The sequence below is a fragment of the Nilaparvata lugens genome, chromosome 2 (assembly GCF_014356525.2).
Source record: "Nilaparvata lugens isolate BPH chromosome 2, ASM1435652v1, whole genome shotgun sequence".
Lineage (NCBI taxonomy): Eukaryota > Metazoa > Arthropoda > Insecta > Hemiptera > Delphacidae > Nilaparvata > Nilaparvata lugens.
In genome coordinates, this window is record NC_052505.1 from 5,789,697 (window position 1) to 5,813,066 (window position 23,370).

The 23,370-nt window shown below is 35.2% G+C and overlaps 1 protein-coding gene across 1 annotated transcript in view; it reads right to left on the minus strand.

The window, feature by feature from the left end:
• The window catches only part of LOC111059210 (WD repeat and FYVE domain-containing protein 3), a 172,814-nt gene that overhangs the window by 71,237 nt on the left and 78,207 nt on the right, over positions 1-23,370 (minus strand). The window contains exons 27-32 of the mRNA XM_039419973.1: positions 22,047-22,279; positions 19,623-19,826; positions 13,245-13,465; positions 9,826-10,007; positions 6,149-6,353; positions 3,888-4,069 (exon numbers count right to left, since the gene is read on the minus strand). Of these exons, the coding sequence (XP_039275907.1) occupies positions 3,888-4,069; positions 6,149-6,353; positions 9,826-10,007; positions 13,245-13,465; positions 19,623-19,826; positions 22,047-22,279 (1,227 nt within the window). The remainder of the gene's footprint in view (positions 1-3,887; positions 4,070-6,148; positions 6,354-9,825; positions 10,008-13,244; positions 13,466-19,622; positions 19,827-22,046; positions 22,280-23,370) is intronic.

Below are 23,370 nucleotides of genomic sequence, written 5' to 3' on the forward strand. Positions count from 1 at the left end.
TTTTCAAGATGTTCGATGTTTTTGAACGGGTAGTATTACAGTCCACTTGACAGCTGATTTATGATGAATAATTCTATAGTCTGATTTTTACGGTAATATTGGTGTATGAAGGAGGCTCCTTTTTCCTTTTATATTATACTTGAAATGCAAAATTTCCAAAAACCTTGTATATACGTCGACGCGCAATTAAAAAAGGAACATACCTGTCAAATTTCATGAAAATCTATTACCGCGTTTCGCCGCATAAATGCGCAACATATAAACATTAAGAGAAATGCCAAACCGTCGACTTCAATCTTAGACCTCACTTCGCTCGGTCAATAATTTTTTCTATAGTAAGGTCCATGTTATAATGGCATTGGAGAAAGATAGGAGAACAACGTTGCCGATCCTCACTGTCTAGTCAATGCCTTCTATAGACGGTAGCTGACAGGTTTATTGATGTAATATCAACTGTTCATTCTCGCTTGAAATAATCAAATATATTTTATTAAGCAAGAAATTATATATTTCAATAATTTAATAATGAGTTTTCATAATAAAGATGAAATATTTTGTTAATTAATGATTAATTCTACATTGTTAAAAGCCGAGGAAACAGAGCAAAGCGAGAGAGATAGCGCTATCCGTTTTGTTGAATAAAAGACAAGGATAGCAATACAATTGCTAAACAAACACTGCCATTATAAAGTGGACCTCACTGTAGGTCCAGCTGTGGAAAAACACAATCATCAATTAGAGAAGCCCTGCTTCAAAATAATATTAAGTTTCAACACTATAGTGAGGTCCACGTTATAATGGCAGTGTTTGATTAGCAATGGTACTGCTATCCCTGTCTATCTTTCAACAAAAAATAGCGCTATCTCTTTGTTGCTTTGCTCTGTTGCCATATCGTCTTTTAACAATGTAGAATTAATAATCAATTAACCAAATATATCATCTTAATTATGAAATTATTGAAAAATATAATTTATTGCTTTAATAAAATATAATTGATTATTTTAAACGAGAATGAACAGTTGATATTACAACAATAAACTGTAAGTTATCAGCTACCGTCTATAGATGGCATTGATAATACTGAGGATCAGCAACGTTGTTCTGTTATCTTTCTTCACTGCCATTATAACGTGGACCTCACTATAGAATGACGACTTGCAGACTATATTAATTGTGAAAAATATGAAATATTTACTCATTGACTGGAGCCTGACTGTTGACAATAAAATCCTATGCGATTCGAAAGCATAATTCAGTCAGTGAGTAAATATTTCATATTTTCCACAACTAATATATTTAGCAAAACGTCATTATGGAGTTAAGCTTCATGAAACACAGTTAGTGATGGATGAAGAAATTCTAGACTTTAATTGCATGATACAGAGTGTTCTGTAAAAAGGTGCCCATAAGTCAGGGCGTGATTCCTCACATCAAAAGAAGAAAAATCTGGTGTGGTACACTCACACAACTTTCCTTGCTCATTGAACTATTTAAAATTTTACATCTATTTTCGCTTAAAAACCTTTCCCCTTATTTTGATCAAATATTTCTCTTGTAAAAAAAACATCCACGGAACAAAGTGCCTTTTTATAACCCCACCTTAAAATTTCCAATATAGTTCGCTAAATAAACCTAAGCCTCAATATCAAACGAGAATAATTTAGGAGAAAAACATAATGACGATTGACGGCAACATATTTGCAACTACGATCAGACTACTGTATATGTGTATATACAATTGTTTTCAGAGTACTTTTTCCTTTATGTAAATATTGTGAAATTCGTTGTTTTTTTTTTTAAATTCGTCAAAACAGCTGTTCTACAGATGAAATATCTTGACTATGACTGTGTTCTTTTTATAAACTGCTCTACCTACCCACGGTATATGGAAGAAGAAAAAGTAAAAACCGTGTTCCTACCTACCTCATGCACGAGAAGGAGGTTGCAAAGTCCATTTCTCAAGGATTGGGTGGACCCCCCATTAGTACCCCAGGAAAAAGACTCATGTCAGTTGATAGAGCTAATAAATAACTATACAGGGTATGGATTTGAAAAAAATCGTTAGAGCCGTTTTTGAGAAAATCGTGAAAAACATGGTTTTTTAGTAACTGTCATTTTTCTCAAGAATATTACGGAGCTCCTGCAATTTTCACAGAAATGAGACTCATGTCAGTTGATAGGGCTTATAAATAGCTATCCATGGTATAAATTTGAAGAAAATCGTTAGAGCCGTTTTCGAGAAAACCGTGAAAAACATGGCTTTTCAGTCATTATCCGCCATCTTTCTCAAGAATATTACGGAGCTCCTGAAATTTTCCCAGAAATGAGACTCATGCCAGTTGATAGGGCTTATGAATAGCTAGCTATCTATGGTATAAATTTGAAGAAAATCGTTGGAGCCGTTTTCGAGAAAACCGTGAAAAACATGGTTTTTAGTCATTATCCGCCATTTTTCTCAATAATATTACGGAGCTCCTGAAATTTTCCCTGAAATGAGACTCATTTCAGTTGATAGGGCTTATAAATAGCTATCCATGGTATGAATTTGAAGAAAATCGTTAGAGCCATTTTCGAGAAAAACGTGAAAAACATGGTTTTTTAGTAATTATCCGCCATTTTTTCCGCCATCTTGAATTGAATTTTATTGAATTTCTTATTGTCGGGTCCTCATGGTATAAGGACCTTAAGTTTAAAATTTCAAGTCAATCGGTTAATTAGGAATGGAGTTATCGTGTTCACAGACATACACACATACACACACACACACACACACACACACACACACACACAACACACACACACACACATACACACACACAGACCAATACCCAAAAATCATGTTTTTGGACTCAGGGGACCTTGAAACGTATAGAAAACTTGAAATTGGGGTACCTTAATTTTTTTTGGAAAGCAATACTTTCCTTACCTATGGTAATAGGGCAAGGAAAGTAAAAAAGTTCTAATTAACATAGGTCCGAAAATTGACATAAATTAATAATAAAAAAATAAAATTTTTTTTACAGAAATTTTATTTTGAAGACAAAGATGTAGAATAAGTCTATAATAGCCAAACACAACCTTAAAAAATAATCCTTAATTACATACAAAACGCATGAAAAATAGACGAAATCTGTTAAGCTCTTCATTTTTTATGCGTTTTGTATGTAATTGAGGATTATTTTTTTCAAGGTTGCGCTTGTCTATTACATACTTATTCTACAACTTTGTCTTCGAAATTTAATTTTCTACAAGTTCTGTAAAAAAATATGTTGTGTTAATTGTACATTCAACATAGTAAATCTGCTTCAAACTTTAGAGGAGCTTGTTTTTCGGGACCAAGTTTTGCGTATTTCGTCACATATCTTGAAAATTACTGTAGCTAAAGGTCTGGAAATGGTTTTATTCAATTTTTCAGTTCATTTTACATAAAGTACGCTAAATTGTACATCTTAATTAACAGCCAGCAAATACCCGTAGGGCTTTGTTTCAGCAGGGGCACAGAAATTCAGACGAAATCTTTCATCCTGCATAACTTGGTAACCAAGCATTTTTGGACCTATGTTAATTGGAACTTTTTTTCTTCTTTTGATGTGGGGAATCACGCCCTGACTTATGGGCACCTTTTTTCAGAATACCCTGCATACCCAGCAGATGTCCGTAGAATCGTTGCTCTACATTAGTGGGCTTAATGTTCATAGTCTTCCTTGTTCTTGGAATGAATCAATTCAATAATGACCTTTCACTTTCCAAAACTGATGAATTTTATCATGATAATGTAAAAAAATAAGCTTTAATCATCAAATAATAATATTAAATCAATCACTTAATTGTTTCAATCATTAAATAATAACATTTCACTATTCAAATCTGATAAATTCGATTGATACCTTAGGATCGGCGGGTAGGAGTTTGACAGGTTGTCCCATCATCAGGGCCATCAGCAGGAAATAGACTTCGGGTATATCGATGTGCTGCTGTAGCAAATAGGCGAGACGTTGAAATCCGGGCACATTTATGGCGTCGTTTCGGAAATCACGATTCCTTGGTAATGCTGCTCCCAGTTGATAACCTGTGACAAAAATCAAATCAAAATCATTTATTTACCAGTCATAAAGTTAACAATCAAACAAATACTTCATACTTATACAGAATTGCAGTTAAAACTGGCGTTGCCAGCAAAACCTAAGTTTGAGTGCAACGAGTACCAAAAGATGTCATTTAATTCAACTTAAACATAAATGATGATTGGAAATGTTATTTAAATAATAGTAATAATTATTAATAATAATTGTACTAATATAATATCTGAGAAAATGTAGCTTAGTGAAAATAATATCAAAGAAAAAGTTTTTAAATAAAGCAGATTCTATCTGTATATGAGGCGGAAAACATTGTTACTTCTGATCCATCCCTCTATACTTTTATAAGATTTGTTAAATCTGATTTGTTAAATCTATCTGAAATTAATTTGTCTGGAAAAATATTTATTACTCAAGTATATGAACTGTCTGCGGCATACTGTTAAATTTATTCTAGGAATGCGGTAATGAGATAATGAACGGAAATTATACGACAGAATGTTAGGCTGGTCACACACCGATTAGTCAAGAAAAGACTAGTCACGTTTAGTCACAATACTTCACATAGTTGCTTATGGAGTCATGTCTAATTGCAATGAATAATCAGTGTGTGTTGTGTCATAAGCAGCAATGTGAAGTATTGTGACTAAACGTGACTAGTTTTGTCTTGACTAATCGGTGTGTGACCAGCCTTAGTTTCAAAGAGAGTTTTTGCTTATTAATGGCTAGATTTAAATTTCTCACGTAAAGTTGTCTTACTGTTAAAACTGGGAACTCTGCAAAAAGGCTACGACTGGGATATCGTCTTGGTCTTCCAAGTGGAGCTTATAAAGGATATTTCATTTGAATCGAATTTTTAACTCAATTCTAATAATTAATTAACACTTATTCAACTAAGATATAACTTAATTAACTAATAATTTATAACTTGATCAAGTATATAACTTATCTGACGCTTTCAATGATATCGGGTGGTCAAAAAAGAATATATGAATTGAATAGTAAAATTTGAGCCCCACCAAGACATCTCCCATTCTCAAGTGAGCGACTACTTGATTGAATATTTGAAGAATATTAAGAACTAGCCGTCAGGCTCGCTTCGCTCGCCATATCCGTCTAGCCAGGGGGCTCTGCCCCCTGGACCCCCGACTGGATCGTCCAAGAATGAGATCAGCAGGCTCGCTTCGCTCGCCTGCATTTTTCATTTGAGCATTTTTATCATATGTTAGGACGATCCAGTTGGGGGTCCACACTAAACGTCTGGCTAAACGGATATGGCGAGCGAAGCGAGCCTTACGGCTAGTAATATAATATTCCCAGGATTGAAGTAGCAGTGCCCAATCAATTTTTCCGCGATAAATGCATTTCAATCTTCAACTTGGTGCCAACCTAACAAAGTCAACTCAACTTTATGCCAACCTGACAAAATTATTAATTTAGTTACCAGTAACAACTGTTTCGAAGAGGTACTCTCTCTAGATTATAGTTCTATGGTAACATATGCTATGGACATTTTTCAATTATAATTAAGAGATTGGAATAAGAAGAATATACATGCTAAAAGACGAACCCTTGAAAACCACCCTTAGAGTTAAAATATTGCCAAAAGATTTCTTAGTGCGCCTCTAAAGGGCCAACTGAACATACCTACCAAATTTGAACGTTTTTGGTCCGGTAGATTTTTAGTTCTGCGAGTGAGTGAGTGAGTGAGTCAGTCAGTCAGTCAGTCAGTCAGTCAGTCAGTCAGTCAGTGAGTGCCATTTCGCTTTTATATATATAGATAAATATCATTTTCATAATGTACTTATTGTATGAATGAATATTGTATTCATTGATTCCATTGACAATCACAACTCATTATTACAATATTATATGATTGGGAGAAGACAACAGGCATAGCCCAAAACTGTATCTCTCCCAAATTTTGATGAATAAAAGTTTCAAAAAAAGAATGATGTAATGATTTTACTTATCACTTTCAATTGAATTGTAAAATGTGAGCTCTCCTTATTTATTCTCTCATACTGTGCCATTCTTATGTCGTATCCACACTCTGGCCCAATGCGTACAAATTACGACGAGCGTCAGAGTGTGGATGGGTGGTTTTCCAGGGCTCGCCTTCATTGGCCTTTGCTTGTCATCGCTCCGATTTTTGTCGAGGGAAGGCCAGTGAAGACGAGCGCTGGCAAACCACCCATCCACACTCTCGTCAACCAATGCGTGATGTTGCCTGTTTTGTCGTCGCTCTGCTGTTTTTTCTGTGTAATTTTGCTGCTATAGGCCTTAGACCCAATGGGTAATGAAGAATATAAAAAAGTTGAAAGGCTGAAGGTTGAAATCGACTACGCCCCGTCTTTTAAAGCCAATATTCTGACTCCAGCTGTTTAAAGTCTAGAACTTGGCTAAATCCCGAGCTCGGAAACCGGCCCTTAACCTAGCGCCGCAGTGCAGGATGGTTTCTCACAGCTTGGCGTTGTCATTCGAGATGGGTGTCTGGCTTGGAAGTGTTTCGGCCGCATTGCAGGATGACTGTTAACGGTTGCCGGAAGATCAACAGCGGATTTTTTCGTTATTTTTCGTGATAGAGAAATTCTGATTGCAGATTCGTTCTCAGCGACCCCAAGTTTAGCCTAAAGGCTCAGAATGTCAACAATGTTCTTAAATAATTAAAAATCATCATGAAAAGTCATTGATATGGTAGTACACCACGTTCTGGGTGACTGTTTACTGGTGTAAAATCTGACAAAGCATTTATTGGAACGGTTCCACTTGTTACTCGTTCCGCTACTACGTAGACATCATGTCGTCATTTTGTCCGTCTGCGCTGACCAGTGACGTCACATCACGGTTCTACGGCACTGCTTGAATCAAGTTGGTTTTCTATACTTTTAGTCGTGTTATTTTGTCGTTTCAATTTTAATATTTGTATTATTCGATTTTTTGGAATTTAATTTGTCTTTAGGCATCTTACTTTCTAGATATTTGCTACTTTTTCACCATACGTTTGCAAACGTTTTACCTACGTTTCAAACACATCCGGAATGTTCCTTTTTCAATTGCGCGTCGACGTATATACAAGGTTTTTGGAAATTTTGCATTTCAAGGATAATATAAAAGGAAAAAGGAGCCTCCTTCATACGCCAATATTAGAGTAAAAATCAGACTATAGAATTATTCATCATAAATCAGCTGACAAGTGATTAACACAGATGTATGGAGAAGCCAGTCTATTACTGTATTTCCATTAGGTCTATAGTTTCAATCTGGTACTTGTGGATGAGAATACTGCGTGAGGTCTACTGTTCACAAAACTACTAGTAGTAAACTTTCTACTAACGTTGATGGAAAGATACATTTTCAAGATGTTCGATGTTTTTGAACGGGTAGTATTACAGTCCACTTGGCAGCTGATTTATGATGAATAATTCTATAGTCTGATTTTTACGGTAATATTGGTGTATGAAGGAGGCTCCTTTTTCATTTCATATTATACTTGAAATGCAAAATTTCCAAAAACCTTGTATATACGTCGACGCGCAATTAAAAAAGGAACATACCTGTCAAATTTCATGAAAATCTATTACCGCGTTTCGCCGTAAATGCGCAACATATAAACATTTAAACATTAAGAGAAATGCCAAACCGTCGACTTGAATCTTAGACCTCACTTCGCTCTGTCAATAATTTTGTATATAGTAAGGTCCATGTTATAATGGGATTGGAGAAAGATAGGAGAACAACGTTGCCGATCCTCACTGTCTAGTCAATGCCTTCTATAGACAGTAGCTGACAGGTTTATTGATGTAATATCAACTGTTCATTCTCGATTAAAATAATCAATTATATTTTATTAAGCAAGAAATTATATTTTTCAATAATTTAATAATGCATTTTCATAATAAAGATGAAATATTTTGTGAATTAATGATTAATTCTACATTGTTAAAAGCCGATCAGGCAACAGAGCAAAGCGAGAAAGAGAGAGCACTATCAGCTTTGTTGAATGAAAGACAAGGATAGTAATGCCATTGCTAAACAAACACTGCCATTATAAAGTGGACCTCACTATAGGTCAAGCTGTGGAAAAACACAATCATCAATTAGAGAAGCCCTGCTTCAAAATAATATTAAGTTTCAACACTACAGTGAGGTCCACGTTATAATGGCAGTGTTTGATTAGCAATGGTATTGCTATCCCTGTCTATCTTTCAACAAATAGCGTTATCTCTTTGATGCTTTGCTCTGTTGCCAGATCTGCAATTAACAATGTAGAATTAATAATTAATTAACCAAATATTTCATCTTAATTATGAGAATTCATTATGAAATTATCAATTTAATTTCTTGCTTAATAAAATATAATTGATTATTTTAATCGAGAATGAACAGTTGATATTACACCAATGAACCTGTAAGTTATCAGCTACCGTCTATAGAACGCATTGACAAGACTGAGGATCGGCAACGTTGTTCTGTTATCTTTCTTCACTGCCATTATAACGTGGACCTCACTATAGAATGACGACTTGCAGACTATATTAATTGTGAAAAATATGAAAATATTTACTCATTGACTGGAGCCTGACTGTTGACAATAAAATCCTATGCGATTCGAAAGCATAATTCAGTCAGTGAGTAAATATTTAATATTTTCCACAACTAATATATTTAGCAAAACGTCATTATGGAGTTAAGCTTCATGAAACACAGTTAGTGATGGATGAAGAAATTCTAGACTTTAATTGCATTATACAGAGTGTTCTGAAAAAAGGTGCCCATAAGTCAGGGCGTGATTCCTCACATGAAATGAAGAAAAAAATGTTCTAATTAACATAGGTCCGAAAATGGACATATTAATAATAATATTTTTTTTCAACAGAACTTGTTAAAAATTTTATTTTGAAGACAAAGATGTAGAATAAGTCTATAATAGCCAAACACAACCTTAAAAAAATAATCCTTAATTACATACAAAACGCATGAAAAATGGACAAAATCTTTTAAGCTCTCTATTTTTTATGTGTTTTGTAAGTAATTGAGGATTATTTTTTCAAGTTTGCGCTTGTCTATTACAGACTTATTCTAAACTTTGTCTTCAAAATTAAATTTTCTACAAGTTCTGTAAAAAAAATATTTTGTGTTGATTGTTCCTTTAACATAGTAAATCTGCTTCAAACTTTAGAGGAACTTGTTTTTCGGGACCAAGTTTCGCGTATTTCGTCACATATCTTGAAAAATTACTGTAGCTGAAGGTCTGGAAACGGTTTTATTCAATTTCTCAGTTCATTTTACATAAAGTACGCCAAATAGTACATAACAGACACAAATACTCGTAGGGCTTCGTTTCAGTAGGGGCAAAGAAATTCAGACGAAATCTTCCACTCTGTATAACTTGGTAACCAAGCATTTTTGGACCTATGTTAATTAGAATTTTTTTTCTTCTTTTGATGTGGGGAATCACGCCCTGACTTATGGGCACCTTTTTTCAGAATACCCTGCATACCCAGCAGATGTCCGTAAAATCGTTGCTCTACATTAGTGGGCTTAATGTTCATAGTCTTCCTTGTTCTTGGAATGAATCAATTCAATAATGACCTTTCACTTTCCAAAACTGATGAATTTTATCATGATAATGTAAAAAATAAGCTTTAATCATCAAATAATAATATTAAATCAATCACTTAATTGTTTCAATCATTAAATAATAACATTTCACTATTCAAATCTGATTAATTTTGATTGTTACCTTGGGATCAGCGGGTAGGAGTTTGACAGGTTGTCCCATCATCAGGGCCATCAGGAGAAAATAGACTTCGGGTATATCGATGTGCTGCTGTAGCAAGTAGGCGAGACGTTGAAATCCAGGCACATTTATGGCGTCGTTTCGGAAATCACGATTCCTTGGTAATGCTGCTCCCAGTTGGTAGCCTGTGACAAACAAAGGATATTTAATTTGAGTAGAATTTTGAACTTAATTCTAAAAATTATAACTTATTCAACTAATGATGATGATGATGTGGTTTTCTGCTCGTAAGCAGGTTCTTCTATATGGCAGCAGCCCTCCACTCTCTTCTATTCTCTGCCAGTCGCTTCGTTGCATAGTAGCTCATCCCCTCCTTGATGTCGTCCAACATTCTGTATCTTCTTCTCCCTCTTCCACTTCTTCCCTGAATGGTCCCCTCCATGGCATCCACCAACAAGCATTGCCGTCTCATCCAATGTCCTAGCCATCTCCTCTTTCTTCCCTTTATCACATCCAGCAGACTCCTTCTTTCCCCAACCCTCCTCAACACCTCCTCGTTTGTAACTTTATCCCTCCAACTGATCCCCTCCATCCTTCTCCATATCCACATTTCCAATGCCTCAAGCCTCCTCTTATTCTCCTTTCTCAGCGTCCAAGTTTCTGCACCATACAGTGCCACACTCCAAACATAGCACTTTATTAGCCTTTTCCTTAGTGTCTTGTCCAGTTGGCTACAAAGAATTCTCTTTTTTCTTATTGAATGCTGTTTTTGCCATAGCAATTCTTACTTTGATTTCTTTGTTGCATTTCATATCCTCTTCCATTATGCTTCCTAAATACTTGAAAGGTGATACCTGTTCCAACTGTTCACCCTCCAGTACAGCATTCCCCATTCTTGCTTTCCCTGCACCAATTCTCATGCACTTTGTCTTCCTGACGTTTATCCTCATTCCATACCTCTCACAAGGTATATTCAACTAACGTACAGCTTAATTAATTAATAATTTATCACTCAACTATTTATAGTGTATAAATGAAAATTCGGGTAAGAAACAGTTTTGGGCTGTGCATATTAGTAATAATAATAATAATAATAATATTTTATTGTCATTAGACTTTAAAAAAAGCAATAGACAACGTCACAATCGTTATTTGCATACACATACAACATATACATATATAATGTAAACAATAAATAACAGGACTTCCCCAATCATTTTAAAGAATTGAATCGAAGTATAATTTATCTGATGCTTATCGGGTGGTTGAATAAAGGATATGTTAATTATTGCATAGTAAAATTTGAGCCCCACCAAGACATCTCCCATTCTAAAGTGAGCGACTACTTGATTGAATATTTGAAGAAAATCAAAAATAAATATCATTTTGATAATGTACTTATTGTATAAATGAATAAATGAATATTGTATTTATTTATTCCATTGACAATCACAAATCATAATTATAATATAATATGATTGGGAGAAGACAACAGGCATAGCCCAAAACTGTATTATTCCCAAATTTTGATGAATAAAAGTTTCGAAAAAAGAATGAGGTATGATTTTACTTTTCACTTTTGATTGAATTGTAAAATGTGAGCTCTATGTATGTAGTCTCTCATACTGTGCCATTCTTATGTCGTATCCACACTCAGGCCCAATGCGTACAAATTAAGACGAGCGTCAGAGTGTGGATGGATGCTTTAACAGCGCTCGCCTTCATTGGCCTTCGCTTGTCATCGCTCCGATTTTTGTCGAGCGAAGGCCAGCCAAGCGAATGCCAATGAAAGCGAGCGCTGGCAAACCACCCGGCATCCACACTCTTGTCAACCAATGCGTGCTGTTGCCTGTTTTGTCGTCTGCTCTGCCGTTTTTTTTTCTGTGTAATTTTGTTGCTATAGGCCTTAGGCCCAATGGGGAATGAAGAATATTAGAAAAGTTGAAAAGCTGAAAGTTGAAATCGACTACGCCCCGTTTTTAAAGCCAATTTTCTGACTCCAGCTGTTTGAAGTCTAGAACTTGGCTAAATCCCGAGCTCGGAAACCGGCTCTTAGTGTCTTATTATGTACTAGCTGTCCCGGCGAACTTCGTACCGCCAAATAGTTTAATGCATCTCACACCTGAGGAGGTGCGATGCGGGATTTTATTTATATAGATAATTTTCCAACTGCAGAATAAATAATTTACTAAAAATAAATTAATTCTGAACACCAAAAACAGCACAATTATTCGAAACAAAGCAATGTCTTTAGAGCATGTAGGTCTTTAACCTGAGGCCGCACCGCTGGATGGTTACACACAGAACAGTCATTTTGTTTTTAGTCGGGGCTTCTAGAATAAAATACATCGGCGGTTATGGAGCAGCACACACTCTTGTCTACTATCTACCGACGGCTGTTGTTTGACGCAATGATTATAACAGCTGATTTTTATTTCTGTGTGTGGCCATCTCACAAATCTTCTCTCATAAGGATCACATGTAAACTATGAAATATCGTAGGAAAGATTCCTGGAGTCGGATTATGAATTTGATAGGTCATAAACTTGGTCCTGAACATAACGAACACAACTAAAAAAAATTATCGAATTCGGTGAACACATAAAAAAGAAGTTATTGGATGTCAACATTTGTGGCTCGATTTTTATTTATATAGATTTTATAAATTTGTGATTTATATAATCCTATACTATTAAACGAGCAACTTCTGTTTATATGTTCATATATTTAGATGTTTATATGTTTGTATTTCACCGGATCTCGAAAATGACTAACGATTCTCACTAAATTCAGAGCATAGTAGGTTTATAATATGAAGATTCGATTAAACTAGGTCTCATCCCTGGGAAAACTCACTGAAGAACATTTAAAGGCTAATTATTATTCATCCTTGGAAAAAACAGCTAATAATAATTATTTCGTTGTCTGTTGGTGATGGAAGTGAGTGAGCGAGTTCATGTGTGTGGACTGTGTCAAAATTATGACTCAGCTGTTGAACTTTTGTAATCATTCAATCCGGTACTAAGTGCCGGCTGCAAAAAAGCCGGGCTATTTTTAATCCTGATTAATTCCAGTTGATCAATCATTTTGAAATGGTCTGCTCTGATTTGGTTCATCAGAAGTGAAGTTAATCAGGAAAAAAATTTAACCGGCTTTTGTGTGACTGGGCCTTTGTGAGGGGAATTTTTGCATTCCTCTGGGAATTAATCTCAATTAACTGTGATTAGATAGAACATTTCTGTATGAATGCTATTATAATTTCTTCTTTCGTGATAAATTTTTTATGCTTTTGTACTCCAGAGCGAAGCTCGGTCCCCAATATTTGTATATAATATGTTGAATTGTGTATGCTAACAATGCAGAATTCTTTACATATTGTAAACGGATGAAATGAATCATTTGAATTTGAATATGAGACGCACCTAGAACGACACCCATGCGCAGATGAGACACGACTTCGGTGTCCTTGAGCCAGCCGCCGTGACACATGTTGCCCTCGCGGAACTTCTGCAGCAGAGCGGTGACCGAGCCGAGCACCACCATTATTCTAAGGCCCCAAACCACTGTGGTCGGGTGCAGGTGGCCCAGCATAAACAGCATCGTCCAGTCCATTCCCAGCACACTTACCACAGCTTCACAGAATCTTAAACACAAAAACATTTCAGCTCTGATTAATGGACATAGCAATTTTAAACTATAGTGAGGTCCACGTTATAATGGCAGTGAAGAAATATAGGAGAAAAACGTTGCTGATCCTCTGTCTTGTCAATGCTTTCTACAGATGGTATATCTGTATATCTGTTTATACTTGGTTATTTATATTTATTTATATTGATTTATACTTGGTTATTTATATTTATTTATATTGATTTATATCTGGTTATTTATGTCCAATGGATCTCGAAAACGGCTCTAACAATTTTTACGAAATTCGAAACATAGTAGGTTTATGATAAAAATTCGTTTGCACTAGGTCTCATCCCTGGGAAAACTCGCTGAAGGACATGAAAAGATAACAATTATTCATCCTTGGAGAAACAGATGATAATTTCGTCGTCTGTCGATAACAGAAGATGCGTGTGCCTGGGTGGGAGATCAGATAATTTATAATCAATCAGCTTACCGTATCTCACGAGAAATATGACCTAGAAATTTTAATAGACTTGATCAAAATAATCTGATTTGTTGACATGACATGGTATATCATTCTAAATTAGAGTATATCATAATTTTAAAAGTTAATAATTATTTTACAGATTCAAGTGTTTAGTGAGTGTTATTTTGTTATTCAATTTGGTTTGCAAACAATATAAATTAGAACTTTTCTGTTTTCAAATGTTTGGACTGAAAATTTGACCTGAATTCAAGTGTATGGAACATTTTAACCTACTTTTTGGAATATTTATAGTGTATAAATCAAAATTCGGGTAAGAATCAGTTTTGGGCTGTGTCTGTTAGTCCTTCCTCAATCATTTTAAAGAATTGAGTTCTGTTTATCAATAAATAAATAACGAGCGAAGCTCGGTGCCCCGATATTGCCCCTAATATTAACTGTTCATTCTAGTTTAAAATAATCAATTATATTTTATTAAGTAAGAAATTATATTTTTCAATAATTTCATAAAGAATTTACTGATTGAGATGAAATAATTTGTTAATTATTAGTTCTACATTGTTAAAAGACGATCTGGCAACAGAGCAAAGCGAGAAAGAGATAGCGTTATCCGCTTTGTTGAATGATAGACAAGGATAGCAATACCATTGCTAATCTAACACTGCCATTATAACGTGGACCTCACTATAGGAGAGCAACTGATCCAATTTGATTACAACAGAATTCTGAGATAGTCCCGTGACATAAATCAACATGAAAATTAATGCACTTTAAATCTCCTCATCTAAGATGCAACGTAAATCCAACTCCATTAAGCCGTGATTGTTATTACCTTCATTCAAATGCTTCTCAAATCAGTACTTGTCCGCCTCTAACTTTAGTGAATAGTAAACATTTGTATGTGGTCGGGCGTTGTCATACTGTAACAACACACCTAAAGTGACAATTCCTCACAGTTCACTCCTGATTACTGGCCTGAAGTTGATTTTTCAAGAGATTTGAATAAGAATATTAATGTTTACTGTCATTCCCCTGTCAATGTGATGCTCCAAAATTACTCCATTTACATCGCAGAAGGGAGTCAGCAAGAGTTATCCTGCTGATCGCTGGGTTCGGAATGTTTTTGATTTTGGCGATGAGCTGTGGTGCATTTCCTTTTTTTGTTTCTGGTTGATAGTAATGTTTGTTTCTGGACTAACATGAATCACCATACTGTACTGTCATCCTGCGATGAACTTCCATTGGTTTGACACCTTTACTGCTCAAGAAACGAATGACTCATCGCTGATCTAACTCGGTGCATATTGATAATGGGGCAGCCATATTGTAACTGAAGTCACTGCTAATTGTGTATAGCAAGGTCACTAACGCACCTGGTAGTCATTGTGTAAGCTTCAACCATAGAGAAACAATAGCGTAAGTAGATATCCCATGGTATAGGGAATTTATGTCGCAGCTTTTACTGTTATCTCAAGCCGATTACTGTCGATTATTGTCAATTTTTACTGTTTTGTTGGGGTGAGAGTGTATGAACAGCACAATTTGAGAGACTACCAGCGTCACACAGCTGCATGGGAAAGAACTACGTGAACTATCGGCTTGTGATAACAGTAAAAGTTGCGACATAAACGCCCTATACCATGGGATATCTACTTATGCTATCGTTCCTCTATGCTTCAAGGAACATCCCTGCAAACTAGCGAATCAATCCTACAACTTCTCGGAACTTTAGAACATTTTTAAGGTTTTCATTTGATTCACCCTCGTATCTAGTCCCAAGATTCAAAGAACTGAATAAGGCGTCCGTGTCTTTGGGTCTATAATTGACGGCCGCACCGATCACAGGGCGTTTGGTGGAGATGACAAGCTTCTCAGCTCTGTGAAAATCACCCTCCTATCTCTTGTCTGTGGCAAATTATATGTGATCGGAAGTTGAAAATGAAATGACCCTAGTATATTGTCATTGTATACTGTTCGTTTTATTGAAAAAATGAATAGTTTACTATGGCGAGGCAAGTCAGCCGCGCCGAACCGGTCGACAGTTTCCCCTTCCACGGCGTCAAATCGAATCGCAAATACATAAAAATATACATCAATGGGTTCGCAATGAAAGTGGCTAAATTAATTATTTGGCTTATTTTTATTTAAAATATTTGCTTCGAAGTTAATCGAAGAAAACAAAAAAAATATCAAATCGCAAACCCCCTAAATTATTAAACATATTTCATTTTATCAAGAAAACTGTTCATTTTATTGAAAAAATGAATAGAACGAATATTGTAGTCCATAATGTAACGAATCGAATAACGTATAAAAGAACTGTTTCCGATCAATGGTTATAGAGATAATTAATTTCCCGTGATTACCTGCATTTTCCATGTTTTAAGGGGCTGTGGGGAAAGCTCCTAAGGGGATTTCTTGGTACTTTTGGGAGAATGACCCTCGGGGAGGGTTCTACGATGGTGGGAAATTCAGATTTTATTTAATTTTCGGATCGAAACTGCTTTTTTGGACCTTCATTGACTAGTGTCACCTGGTCATAATGGAACATAATTATATATAACAATATATTTATCAGGGTTTTAGAGTAATAAAGTTAAATTCATTTGAACAGTCATCTTTCATGGTCAGAAATATTGTTTATTTGTTGCTGCGTGATATTTACGGTAGCTTCTCTCTGTTTTTAATAGCAAACGTGTGCTTGTGCGATAGATAGAAAAATATTATCATGTGTTCGAGGTGACTTTCATGTTTGGCATTGACTGATAGTTTATTTATACCCAAAAATAATCTTTTGGGGCATAGTTCGTTTTGATAGGACTGACTTTATTGTCCGGCTGTTCTGGCGAAAAGGATAGATTTAGCTCTTGTTTTATAATACAGTTTTCCTGTCGCAGTTCGGGCAGTTTAAGAGAATTGTATTATTGAATAAGACGGGATCTGAACCCATTTCACTAGATCAGTTATTTTGATTTTTAACAATTTTTAATAATTAACGTCGCGAATAATTATCAGTGATTGCCAAGCAGGAAACCATCTTCGGAAAGGTAGGTGTTATGCTTTTGAGTTTTTCTTTTATATTTTTTATTACCACAAAAATTGATTCAATGCAGCAAAGCGAGTAGCCCTTGATATTGTTTTCTTCTAATCAGAAATTTTGATCGTTTATTCAAAACCGAAATTCTTTATGTGTATAATATTTTATTGATAACTAGTAGGTAACCCGTGCTTTGCAAGGGTCTATTTTAAAACTGCAAAATGAAAGCTTGACGTAATAAAAAATCGAAATTTGAAAATAGGCCTATAATAATCATCCTCGGTTAATGAAGAATCTATATGCAAAATTTCAAATTAATCAGTTGAGTATATTTCAGACGTGATGATGCGTCAAACATAATTCCCTATTCCTTACGTGTATAAGCCAGTTCTTTCCTTTATTATAGTATAGAAAACTGAAGAATACATAATACTTGGAAGCCTCACAGAATCATATTGATTTTTCCAATACATCAATAAATTTTAGTTCGATTAGGATCCTCCTCAATTTGAATCAGGCAGCCTTTTGTTTTCCCAATTCCAAACAAAATACCTAAAATACTCGTTTCACTGGGAATTCGTGTCTGATTGTACATTATAACTGAAGAATATAAATTACTACTTATTTTATTGTGATCTATTCATGTTTTTCTTATAAAATTCAATTATAGGCCTACAGAATGAAGACTATGTCCAATTTATTTGTACTAGTGATAAAATCCAAGTTCAATAGTAATGAAAACAAATTCCTTCAAAAAATAATTGATAATAATACGTTTCGAGGGAAAAAATTAAGAACAAAAAAGATGGGAAAACATCGGGGATTCGAACCGAGGAACCATCACTCCGTAAGCAAGCGTTTTACCGCTGCGCTACATAAACGTTCGTAAATTGTAGTCTTAAAAAGACACACTTTTGGCTATGGAACTTCATGTAGCCTACGGTAGCAAAGATGAATTTTAACATTAATTCTGAAAAATCTAGAAGGAAAATTGAAATTTGGGCTTCCAGGTGCACGAGATTGATATTTTTAGAATCTATGTTCAAAATTTGGAGATCTAAATCATTCCCGTTTTGATGCGAACAAACGAACACACGAACAAACACAACCCTACTCTCTCTTATTATATAGATGATTCAATAAATTATATAGTAGATTGTTCACCTTTTGTTTTATCTTTATAACCACCAAGACTATAACATATAGGTTCTTTCCCCCGTTACATATTCGGTAGAGGTGCTCCTCGCTATAGTGAGGTCCACGTTATAATAGCAGTGTAGGATTGACAATACTGTTGCTGTCCTTTTCTATCATACAACAAAGCAGATAGCACTATCTCTCTCTAGCTTCGCAATGTCTGTTTTCTAGAATATTTTATTTTCACTTTTGACAGTGACTGTACAAAAGTAGACAAACAATTGTCAGCCGCCATTTTTTTCTTCATTCTATAAAAATACTTCAGTACACAAGTCGTATAATTGATTTAAATGTATTTTCGGAACAATTAAATAACTTTAAGACATTACCATATAAGAAACACAAGTTAAAAAATACCTGAAATGACATTTGAAAAGTAGATAACTAAACATCCTAGACTTCATCCATGCTTCAGTTAGCCTACACGTATAGGTTAGACCTACTCGTACCGGTACAAATAATATTGAAATGTTATTTCAGAATTATTTCCATTGTAATTACTTATTTCTAATAGGATTTCTATTTTTATATTATCTTTAAAAGAATTTGGTATAGAATACCTACCAAATAACTCAATTTCTGTTGTTTTGAAATTCAGATTGGTGTAAAAAAGTAAATTCGTATGGCTTTTGTTGGTGGGGAGTCCCTTGCGGGAAGGTCCCACCGCCTGAATATATAATTTAAGCCGTCAATGGGCCTTACGACTGTCATACTTCAGCCGGGACCGACAGTTTAACGTGCCCATCCGATAACACGGGAGTGATCTGATTAAAAAACTTTTGGTTATGAGAGGGATTGAACTCGGGATCTCACAGATTGGTGTATCACAGCTTTTTAAATTAGCCGCCATTTCAGGTTTGTACAAAAATAAAATCTGATCTGAGTTATGAAAGCAAATTTTTGAATCAAATTATGAAAAAATAAATATTCTTGATTGATTTGACATTAAATTGATCATTTTATCAAGGATATTATAATTACTATTAGATCAAATTTAATGGGCTAAATTGAGTAACAGCTGTGTACACTCAGTGGCAAAATGGAGAGACTTGGCAACGTTTTTCTCCTATCTTTCTACACTGCCATTATAACGTGGACCTCACTATAGTTTACATATTTAGTGGAAGTGTCACATCTGTGCTTACACTGGGCTATGAGTGTAAAACCACAGAGAAACAATAGCGTGAGTAGATATCCCATGGTATAGGGAATTTATGTCGCAACTTATACTGTTATCTCAAGCCGATTACTGTCGATTATTGTCAATTTTTACTGTTTTGTTGGGGTGATAGTGTATGAACTGCACAATTTGAGAGACTACCAGCATCACACAGCTGCATAGGAAAGAACTACGTGAACTATCGGCTTGGGATAACAGTAAAAGTTACGACATAAACGCCCTATACCATGGGATATCTACTTATGCTATCGTTTCTCTATGGTAAAACTTACTGAACATTGACAGCATTCCTAGGCGTGAAAAGCAGCCCATGCAGCAGCTGAAGGCATCGATTACGCAGCAATATTGAGTTGATGGTGCTGTCGCATGCCTCCACTTCTTGATCAGCTGGCTTGCATACGTTTTGTTCCTGCAGAATGATGCTTTTCTCGTTGGTGATCGAACTGGGCAGAGTCGACGCTACAAACTGCCCAAACCTACAACAATAGATTAATTTATTAATTTTTTAATTTTTCAATAAATTCGTGACATTTCTAGAAAACATTCCAGTGTTTCATTATGGATAAATATCACTACAGCCATACCCACCTCTAATACAAGGCCGCGGCCCACGATATTGCAACGTCGCAGTGTAGGCCTAGAATCTAATACATGATTGGTAAAAGAGATTTTAAAAAATACCATCTGATCTTTTTCACCAATCATGTATTAGATTCTAGGCCTACACTGCGACGTTGCAATATCGTAGGCCGCGGCCTTGTATTAGAGGTGGCTATGCTACAGCCTGGTTTACACTATAGTGAGGTCCACGATATAATGACAGTATTTGATTAACTTTGATGTTGCTATCCTTGTCTATCATTCGACAAAGCAGGAAGTACTATTTAGTTCTAGCTCCGCATCGTTGGCAAATCTGTTTTTGACAATGTAGAAATATTATTAAGGCAGAGAACAGACAACGCTGTTCTTCTATCTTCATCCACTGCCATTATAACATGGACCTCACTATAGTAGAGTTAGTGGTCGAGTAACTGGCATACTAACTCTACTCTACTCACTTGGTCGAGTAAGTGTTTTCACTACAATTGAGAATAGTGGGAGAAGTGTGTTGTCTAGTAAACAGAACTAACCTTCAAAATGTCAATACTTTTTAATAAATTAAGACTTAAACACTTATTAACACTTTAGTAAATCAACACTTTTTAATCAATTTTAATAAACTAGTAGTTCTGTGAACAGTAGAACTCACGAAGTATTCTCATCCACAAGTACCTGATTTAAACTATAGACCTTTATGGAAATACAGCAATAGACTGGCTTCTCCACACATCTGTGTAATCACTTGTCAGCTGATTTATGATGAATAATTATTCTATAGTCTGATTTTTTTACTCTAATATTGGCGTATGAAGGATGCTCCTTTTTCCTTTTATATTATCCTTGAAATGCAAAATTTCCAAAAAACATTGTATATACGTCTACGCGCAATTTAAAAAGGAATATACCTGTCAAATTTCATGAAAATCTATTACCGCGTGTCGCCGTAAATGCGCAACATATAAACATTAAGAGAAATGCCAAACCGTCGACTTGAATCTTAGACCTCACTTCGCTCGGTCAATAATACTATAAATTTTATAGTTTTTGAAAAGTTTGAAATTTTCAGAATATTTGTAATTAATTTAATTCAACTTAAAAGTATTTTTAAATTAAAAAATGATTTTCGTCTGTTTTGAATTGTAAATTGAGTGTGTAACTGAAGAATGTTGAAGTGACACAAATAACCTAGCTACATTTGGACTGTTTGATAAATTAGAATTGGAACCGTTTTGGGTGTGAGCCTCTGGTACTTTTCTGTAAGTTGTGCAATTCTGAATGATTAAATAGATAAATAAATACTTCTTAACATTGATAGCCCACGGCACGACTCTACTCTACTAGCTCGAGACCGTTTTCATTAGCATAGTAGTGGTAGAGTAGAATGAGAAGCGGTGGTGAGGGAAGGCAAGTGGTAGAGTACTATCCTACAGTGCTATCCCACTCTACTCTACTAAAAACTAGTACTCCTCCATGAACGTTTTCATTGGGAGAGTTCACAAGATAGTTAGTACTTGCCCAGGGAACTCGACCACTAACTCTACTAATGAAAACCAGGCTTACATCTCACTAACAACAGAAAACAACTGAAAAAATAGATCTTTTAACATTAAAAACTATTAATGAACTTTCAATGAAATAGAGCATAGGTGAGTGTGGTAGCCTATCCAAATATAATTATTTATTTATTCATAAATATAATATTATTATTAACTGAGAGGATTATTATTTATTATTCTAATTTTTACAAGGAAGCACTGAATGGGAGAGAAAAACTGAGGATACTCCTTGTACTATTTCTCTCCCAAATTTAGATAATATTATTTTAAAAGTCCAGAATGAGGTTATGATTCCACTTTTTTGAAATTTAGTCCTTTTTCACTCAAAAAAAAGAAACTAAGAATTTTGAATTTAGAAGGTTGAGAAACTGGATAGGAAACAAAATTGTTCAGAATTGTGTTACAATATTTTTTACAGCTCTGTACATAACACAAAAAAGGCTGACATTTTCAGGGGACTTTCTTCCAGGTCTAGTGGCCTTATATTGTTACCAAACAAGTGACGTAAACTACTAATAAAAAACTATTAGAAATACAGACGCAAGCAAATCCTGCGGCTGCGGCTGGTTGGCAAGCATGGCGCCCAACAGGCTGAGCAACACTTGGCGTGTGGCCGGCGCCTGGACAGTCGGCACAATGCGCAGCAGGCGCTGCACCAGCTGCATGGCGCGCACCAGGCGCAGGTTGGCGCGCTTCTCACTTGACTCGGCCACCAGTTCGTACAAATGCTCCAGCAGCGAGCGCTGCAGTTCGCCGGGCGCTTCGTGCCACACCTGAACGCACACAAACGCATTCGTCACTATCTATTTCTAATTGCTAGCCAAATCGAATCAAAGTATCTGTAAATATGAATAAATGTTTTCAAAACTATCTATATGTGTCTATTAGAATATAATCAATTCCCCTTCCAAAACGTTGTACCAAATTCATTGTACGTTCAGAATATGCTTCCAATCGGTAATATAAATGCAATAAAAATAATATTTATTTATAAATGATAAGTTCCAAGTTTGCAATGAAATAAATACATAGGATTATTAGAAAATTTAGACAAACTTTAGAAAAAACGGATGGTCTAACCTATGTTATCTGATATCACTAATATACTGCATACCAATGCATTGCAAAAAAAACGATAAATCCGATACATTGCATTCATATAAATATAAATGCACTGAATACTTGATGCTGGTATCGAGCACATGTTCTAAAACTGTACTACAAAAATAAAAATATCTCATCCCCGAAATTCACAAGCAGATTTGTACAGCCAAACTAAAAAATACACAACACGACCTAGAAGATGAAGAAACCTCAGGGGTTTGATAGGGTAGGTTAGGAGGTTAGGTTTTTGATTTTAAATGGCAAAATGCTTGTATTGTTAAAATGTTTTGATAATATTATTGTAAAGCAGAAACAGAAAGCAAAGAATATGTTTGTGTTATATAATTTATATAATATGACACTATACGTTACCGTATGATTTTCAAGAATGCGATATTTTGCCTACTCTGTACTACAGCGTATATCACGGCTGCAGTTCCCCCACTCCAATTGCATGTCAACTTAAATACAATAGATGAGTGACCAACCTTCTGTCTACTAACTTAGTGACTTAAGCTACGTTTACACTATGTAGCTGTAGAGCTATATAGCTCTGCTTTATAGCAGAGCTATTTAAAATTTGAGCTACATATAGCTCTGTCAGCTACAAATAGCTCTGCTAGATGTAGCACTGCTATAAGTAGATTCAACACTAATTTTATGTTGCTCTGCTAGATGTAGCTCTACTATAACTAACTTTGATGCCATGACTTGTAGCAGAGCTACATATAGTTTGAAATAAACCAGTATTCACTGCTCA